This window comes from Carassius auratus, unplaced genomic scaffold, assembly GCF_003368295.1.
Source record: "Carassius auratus strain Wakin unplaced genomic scaffold, ASM336829v1 scaf_tig00216618, whole genome shotgun sequence".
NCBI classification, from domain to species: Eukaryota; Metazoa; Chordata; class Actinopteri; order Cypriniformes; family Cyprinidae; genus Carassius; species Carassius auratus.
Genome location: NW_020528664.1, coordinates 284,717 through 293,397, shown reverse-complemented (window position 1 = coordinate 293,397; position 8,681 = coordinate 284,717). Strand labels below are relative to the sequence as shown.

General features: G+C 34.3%; 1 protein-coding gene across 1 annotated transcript; it reads left to right on the top strand.

Moving 5' to 3' along the window:
- The first annotated feature begins 4,664 nt into the window (after positions 1-4,664).
- LOC113098713 (gastrula zinc finger protein XlCGF49.1-like) lies at positions 4,665-7,510 on the top strand. Its single transcript, XM_026263750.1, has 2 exons — positions 4,665-4,694; positions 6,304-7,510. Exons 1-2 carry the CDS (start codon positions 4,691-4,693, stop codon positions 6,876-6,878), a joined length of 579 nt encoding a protein of 192 aa, XP_026119535.1. The 5' UTR covers positions 4,665-4,690; the 3' UTR covers positions 6,879-7,510.
- Positions 7,511-8,681: the final 1,171 nt, after the last annotated feature.

Genomic DNA, 8,681 nt, shown 5'->3' with positions numbered 1-8,681 from the left:
GCATCTCATTCATCTCTACTTGTAATGCTGCTACTGGAGTTGTTTTAAAAGCACCACAACAGAGTCTCAACGCCTGACTTTGAATCACATCCAACCTTTTTAATAATGTTCTTGATGCATCCTGGTAAATTGTACATCCATAATCAATAACTGACCTAATTAAACCAATATATACTGCTTTCAATGAAGTCCTACTTGCTCCCCACTCTCTACCTCTCAGACATCGTATTACATTTAGTATTCTTTTACATTTTTTAACAACATTCTCAATATGTATTTTCCATTTTAGCTTTTTGTCAAACCATATTTAATATTTAATATTTAGATATTTAAAACATTCCACTTTCTCTAGATTTTTGTCATAAAGTTTAAGTTGAATCTGTTCTTGATTTTTCCTTTGTGAAAAACATACTACTTTGGTCTTTGCCTGTTGTGCAGTCATGTTAGCTATTGTCCTTAAAAATTATATATGGACATGTAAAAAGGGGGGGGGGGGTGTTCATTATTTTTGTTACTCTGAACAAAAAAATAAATAAATTCATAAATCTTCAGAAATGTAAACCAGTATTCATCCTATACAGGATTCCCAGGGTCCCATCTGGTGCTTCGTCTCCAGGGTAATCGTATAATTGGAGATGCATTTGGCATTTCAAAACGTTAAGAAATTACGTAAACAAAAATGAAATAAACAATGTCAGGTACCATGGTTGAATCAACATTGAATAACCTTTCGATTTTGCAAATTGGATCAACGTTGAAATCGTGACGTTGATGCACAGTTAAAATCATGACGCTGATTCACCGTTGAATCAACGTTGAATAACCTTTCGATTTTGCAAATTGGATCAACGTTGAAATCACGACGTGGATTCACCGTTGAATACGCGACGCTGTTTCACCGTCTTACCTGCATTATGGGTGAATTAGGGTCATGCTGCAGACCTGGGATGAAAGCTGAATGAGGTGTTGATTTTGAAAAGTTAATCAACGTTGATAACACGACGTTGTTTCCCCGTCGTACCTTGCACCGTGTATAAATACACCTAGATCCTAGTTGGCATTTAGATCAACACGGTACATGCAAGGCTAAAAATCTAATGACTGGCAGCAATGGCTTTACAAACAACTTCAATAAACTACCACATGCTCAAAATTGTCAAACAGCAGTTTAATTTTGGAAACATACTGTATAAAACAGATGAAAATAATCCCACACTTTATTATGCAGAGTATGCATGGAGGTAATGCTAAAAACATGTAGTAGAACAATCCAAATACAATAATATTTAAAGGTTTTTGTAACATAATTTGGCACATAAATGCATATTTTTTGCAGCACTTACAAGACAAACCCTTGTACCTCTATGACTGAAACCAGTGGATCTTTTATTTTGGTGGAAAACTACAGTTTCTGTGAAAAACATTTTTTTGTAAAGTGTCTCATTTGTGCAGTGAAAATGTGTTGCACAGTACGAGCAGGGAACCTTCAACCAGTTGATTTCTAACGGGAACCCCCCCAGACTGTGTCTTCTTTACCGTGGGGAATGCAGAATGAGATTTCTATCGCAGGGCACTCTAAAATGTTAGAACCAGCAGCCTTAGTGTATACAGTGTGGTTGTGCTTCGGGTGATCCTTGAAAGTGTCCCAGTGCTAGGTCCTTTCTGACGCCGTCCCCTCCACTCTCTCCCACTTGTGCACTTTCTGTACCGTCCTGTAGAAACATTTACATTTAATTATTTAACAGACGATTTTATCCAAAGCGACTTACAAATGAGAAGAACAGAAGCAGTCAGGTGTACAAGCGAACAACAACAGTATACAAGTGCCATGACAAGTTTCAGTCAGTCTAGTACAGAACGCATAGCCAGGTTTTTTTATTTATTTTATTTTTATATGAAAGACAAGAAAAGAAGGTAAAGTGCTAGCATTAGTTGGTTAAGTTCCGGTGAAAAAGATGAGTCTTAAAATGTTTCTTGAAAATGAGTAAAGTTCGGATTGAGATTGGGAGGTGATTCCACCAGCTGGACACAGTCCAGGAAAAGGTCCATGAGAGTGATTTTGAACCTCTTTGGGATGGCACCACAAGGCGTCGTTCACTTGCAGAGGGCAAACTTCTGGAGGGCACATAAGATTTAACCAGTGAGTTTAGGTATGTTCACAATGTTTCACAATAACTTTGATATTGTGAAATATATTTAACTGAAAACTGAATGCAAAATAAATCACACAATATTTTCACTTTACAGTTCAGTAACAGTGAGGTTGGAAACAAAGTGGACAACACTATTCATTAAACACTTATTTAATGTATTCAGATGAAAATGTACAATATTAACAAATTATTCACAAGCAGTGTTTTCAGAGCCCCCAGTTACACTGTTTTAATCAGAACACTAGCAATACAGTGTAGTAAAACAAATAAAATCTAATTCAGTACATTTTTATTAAACTAAGCACAATCAAAACCTATCACAAAAGGTCAAAGCATCTCTAGCAGAAGTGACAGTGCAATGTAGCAGAAGAAAAATTTCTTACCAATGTTTCAAGAATAAACTGGATCCTTGATGACTCTACAAGGGGAAAGAAGAAATGGTTTACTGAAAAGTTCTTAAAAAGCAGGATTTCATATTATACCATTTCTTTAAACCACTGGTTCTCAAACTTTTTATACCAAGTACCACTTCAGAAAATATTTGTTATTAAATATTAAGTTGCACCATAATGACCAACATTACATTTCAGCAGCGTAGTAGGCCAAACTATTCAGCTACAGCTCTACAGCTAAAAAATGAGGCAGTTTTATCCTAATAAGAATATTAATTGTTGTCAGACACTTTACCATGGTAAATACAGTTTGAACATTAACACTACAACTGTGCTTACACACACAGGTAAATGAAAAAAAAAGTTTAAATTAAAATGTAATTTTAAATGTAATTATGTAACAAAAGTTACAAAACTGTACTGTACTTTAACTGTAACATACTTAAATGTGCAAAAAAAAAATTACTCAAAGATTAAGTTAAAATGTATTAACATTAATTAGTTTAATTTAGTGATTCACCTGAATAACAACTAGAGGGGGCGTGACACTTTGAGAACCATGGCTTTAAACAATCCTTTTTTTTATTTATTCCTTTTCATTAATTCATTAAAATTATATTATTTAAATACTGACATTTGCACTTATATGTTTCAGAAAACACTTTGAAACTATTATATGAATACAAACATATATAACACACCTAATGCATGGGATTCATATCAGGAAAATATGGGAAAATCTCTAAAAGACAGACATTAACACATAACTCACCAGCAACACATTAGGTGAGCATCTAACTTGATCAGCTGTGATAAAGCAATGCAAAAATAGACACACGGGTATTTATTTATCTGCAGGTTACATGTCCTTTAAACTACCCATTTGTAAACTCTGGTAATACTTTACTATTTTCAAAAGATAATAAAGATAACGTTAGCGATTTTCTTACCTCATTTTGCCAGGATGTTTTCAGGACCTCGCAGAACACCTGACCCTTCTTTTGTTCACAGTTTTTGTTCTCCATTGACATGTCACGACTCAAATTCGCTCAAAATAAATAAAAAATGTACAGGCAAATATGAAATAATTCGGGACCGACCGAGCAGTCAGTTATAACGAGCAACAGCTCACAGTTAGCCGCCTCACTCACAGAAAGACGACAATAACGGTCATATTTTTAAATGTAGAAAGGCGCGAACCGATTCATTGTCCAGTTTCCTGAATGACAGCCAGATTAACCAATCATGATAGAAGTAATAAAATAAAACTACCAATGGGAGTTGTTTCAGTGTGATAAAGCAGTGAAATGTATATAGTTTAATTGTTGTTAATGATGATCATATTTAACATAAACCTTTAGATTTTAGAATAGGTATCATGACTAAAATATTTTATAATGCTATTAAAATAATAAATTAATTAATTTAAATAATTTAATATAAATAATTTAAATGTTTGTTAACCTTTTTCTACCATTTAGCATTAAACATTTTTAACGTTGTTTCATTAAAACAACTGACCTTATTTCAACCATATTTCAATGTTAAAAGTTGGTCATGTGTTGGAAGTTTTTCAACAGTTCATCTTTAAACATTGAATCAACGTTGTTTCAACGGTGAAACCACAACTGACATTATTTCAACCATATTTCAACATTGAAAGTTGGTCATGTGCTGGATGTTTTTCAACCATTCAGCTTTAAACGTTGAATCAACGTTGTTTCAACGTTGAAACCACAACTGACCTTATTTCAACCATATTTCAACTCCAGCACCTGACAGTAAAGCACTCACCTTAATCACACATGTACATCTCGGAGATGTCTATCTGATGTCTGCGTTTACATATAAAAGATGTGTTTTTAAGAGTGCTTGTTCATCTGCAGTAAGTCTCTAAGCTGTTAAAGCCTGGATAAAAATAAACGATGTTGTGATAGCTGCAAATTTCATCGTTGTTAATTTGTTGATGTAACGTAATCAAAAAGATAATATATATTATAATCCAGTGTTTAAATCCATGAAATTAGGCTTTAAACTAAACGAAATGGTGTTTGAGTGCTCCCCTGGTGGTTAAAATATTGCATACACTTGTTATTTTGTCCCTGTGTGTCCACCGTAGTTCGTCAGAAAACAAGCGAAGCTACAATGGGTAAGCGCGTCTCTTTGCTCGCACCTGTTTTTTGGGTTATTAAAATGTAATGAAAGTAACCTAATTAATATCATTTCTATGATTCTAACTTTTTGATAATGAGTAACTTTACATGAGGAGAAAAATATATCGTGTGTTTAGCATGTGACAATTATAGCAATGATTGCAGTAGTGCTAATGTAAACGTGTTATTTATTGTTCTTCCGCGAGATACTTTTTTCATCAATCACTAAAACGCCATATAACTTTTTTTTAAACATTTAAATTCATGGTCGATTTTGCTAACATTCTTCCCGTGTTTGTTTTCTGTACATTCGTTAATATGAGTGTAGTGTGTGTAGCAAAAATCTAATGTATGAATCTGTGAGGAAAATTAATAGAAATAATTCCTAAGATTTCTTAATGCGATTTAAATGTTATTTAGCGTTCCTTAACACTTATGTTTTTTTTTTCTTTCAATAGAACTCTGTCTTACTAGTGGAAAGCACTCAGATTATTATATTTCATATAAAGTGAGCTGATCTGATGCTGATCCTGAATGTGTTTAATGAGTGTTTATATTCTGAGGCTCATCAATATAATCAGCTGCTGAAAATCATCTTTATTTTATGATAATAGCTCCTGTTTTCACCTCATTCATTCTACTGATCTCCTGTAAACTGTCAGTTAAAGTTCAATTCATTCTTAGAAGAGACTTAAACTATAGAGACACTATTGTGATATCTATCTGACACAGATGTCCTTACAGCCTTTATTTCATTAGTCTGCGTTAAACTGTTAACTGAAAACCAAAACAAAGGTAAAAACTAATGAACAGAACTTTAAACTCAAATAAAAGGGATTATGGAAAAAATGATTTTTTAAAGTTACTTAACTTTCTTCTGTTTACTCTTTAGATTTTATTCTTAAAATTTAAATATTTGTAAATATTAAATTTAAAGTGCTAACAGACAAGCATAAATGCATGTGTGAATTTGTATTTCGATATTTTACTATAAATAGCAAGTAAATGTATACTTGATATGTGAATTAGTAGAAAATCAAACTCAAGACTTTGGCAGATCTTCTCTTCCTACAGTGAAGCTCCTCCCACAACAACACACCTTCAGTGAAGCAATTTCAGATCAGCAATTCATCAGATTTGGTGTTTATAAAAAAAAAAAAAAAAATGAAGGGGATAAATTAAATCAATAATAATATTGGGGAGACTTTCTATCTCCAGGGGACTGAAAATCAGATGTTCAAATTATGTCACTTCCTGTTTGTTGCCATTAAAAAATGCTTTAAAAAGGAAGAAATGGAATGGAAATTGTGTTGAGTGAAAAATATTGGCCAGTTAATTCATTTCAAATGGTTATTAATTACATAATTTTCTTAGTATAGTATATTAATGTTAATATTATGTTTATAATATTTTAACTGTGGATTTGATTAGTCATTGAATAGTTCTTACTACACAAACATTGGATTTGTGTCTGTATTTTTAAATATAGATAAATGTACCTTTTTTATATAAAAATGTGTCAAAATGATCATAATTTGGTCTAGCTGTTGTCTCCTTTCACTTCACATGATTTATTTATATTATTACTTTTAACTGTAATTTCAGATCTAATGGAGGAGAAAAAACCTGTCAAACCTGGAGAAAAGACTCTCTCACAGACTGAAAGTATTACTTTACTGAAAAGAAGAGTCAAGAAAAGTTTCACCTGCACTCAGTGTGGAAAGAGCTTCACATACAAACAGAGTCTCAAAAGACACATGAACATCCACACTGGAGAGAAACCATACAGATGTGATCAGTGCTGGAAGAGTTTCACTCAATCGTCAAACCTCAAGATGCACATGAACATCCACACTGAAGAGAAACTGCATGAATGTGATCAGTGCGGAAAAACATTTGCATGGGCTTCAAGCTGGATTAATCACCTGAAAGTTCATTCAAAGGAGAAACCACATTCATGTTCTTTCTGTGGAAAGAGTTTTTCTCAACTGCAGAGTTTAAAACTACATCAGAAGATACACGCTGGTGTAAAAGATTATATGTGTTTTGAGTGTGAGAAGACTTTTATTACAGATAAAGATTTGAAACGGCACGAGAGGATCCACACTGGAGAGAAACCTTACAAGTGTTCACACTGTGAGAAGAGATTCAGTCAGAGAGCACATCTGAAATCACACTAGAGGATTCACACTGGAAGGAAACTGTATCACTGCACTACATGTGGGCAGAGTTTCAGTCATACGTCTTCTTTACAGAGACATACAATAAAGAATCACATTAAGTAGCTTATCTCCAGGTCAGGTCCAGCGTTTTCAAGTGCTACACAGCATCTCTTCCGTATTAATCTGTTATAAGAAACATAATCTAATAAAGATCATCTTAAAGACCACCAGTTTCTGTGAGACAAAGTTCCTTCCCTAAGGACAATATCTAAAGCTGTATTCTTGTATAAAACTGTTACATTATGTAAATTATATTATTATTATATTATTATGCTTTATTTTTTAGGGTGTGTTTTACAAAATACAGGTGTAAGATATTCTGTCATGTATGTTTTACATCTGATCCATCTTCACTTTTGTTCACTTGAGATGCTTTGCAATCTTGTTAGTCAATGAATAGAGGGATCTGTCTTTTACTTTGTTTGCTTCAAATATCAAACTTTTATTGGCCACTTTTGTTGTCTGCTGATTTTTCTTGCATCACGAATGAATAATTTGATAATTCTAGTTACATCTAAAAGCCATTAAATATTGCCTTGGGGCTTAACTACATTTCTCGATAAAGCTTTTTAATCTACCTAATAAACTATATGTCCCCTTACACCTGATTATCTGTCTATCATTAACTGTTTTAACATTAATTTAGTTTGATATGTTGTGTTATAGATATTTTTGTTACAGAGTTTCGTAGTTTTAAAAAATTTGGTGCGTTCCTGATCATCTAACGTTGGTTTTGACTCGCGTTGGTGACGTCATCAGTCGAAGTTCCTGAAGTGAGGGGTTTGCACCTTTTTAAGTAATTGTAAAATACACGTTTCTTATTTTGTTTTTAATTAACATTTTTATGGGGTCATTTCTGAATAGTCTTTATTGGTCTCAGCACTATTTGCAATATCATCACTATCTAAAGGTTTTGTCTTGTTTCTCTTAATATTCAAAACGAGAAAGCTATTTTGTTATAAATGTTGTTAACGAGTTCACTCTTACATACAATTAGCTAAGTATGGTAATGCATATTTGGTGTGTTGTCCGGGGAAGAGCTCTGATCTTGGTAATGCCTGAAAGTAGAGTACCCCCAATAAGTGTAATATGAATTCAAAGTGAGGAGATGGGGTGGAGGAGGGATGCTGATAAACAATGTCAATGAATAAAGGTAAGTCAGCTATATTTATACCATAGTGTAGATTAACCTGAGTACGCTCGATCTGTGATAATTAGGCTATGTATCTGTCGCTCTTCTCCCAAACCTTTTTAATAAAACATAATTTTACATGTTCACCCTTTCATATAATTAGCTGAAGTATGGTAATGCATATTTGGTGTACCTAGAGTACCCCCGGGACAGCTGGCAGACTAAGAAATCTAATCAGTGGTCAAAGGGCAAATGGCTGACCGAGAGGGCCTATAAAGCCTCTGACTGGAGATCAAGACTCAGGACATGTGGGTCTTCTCGATTTGGCAGATAAAAAGGCTTTGGGCCGTCAGACAAGGAGGACTCTTCCGACATCTGATGGGAGATCAATTCTCACTGCATCAGACAGGTAAGTCTCGCCGGGTGGAGAGCGAGAAAAGGAAAACCCGACTGGGAGGGCTCCCGTAGCATCAGATGGGAGATCAGGACTCAGGACATCGAACGGGTAAGCCTCGCCAGGCGGGGGGGAAATACTTGAAATTTAGCTGAGAGAGCTCGGACAGCATTTGGCAGGTGGTCGAGACTCTTGGTGATGGACGCCCGTACCTCGCCAACTGTCAAATGGGAAG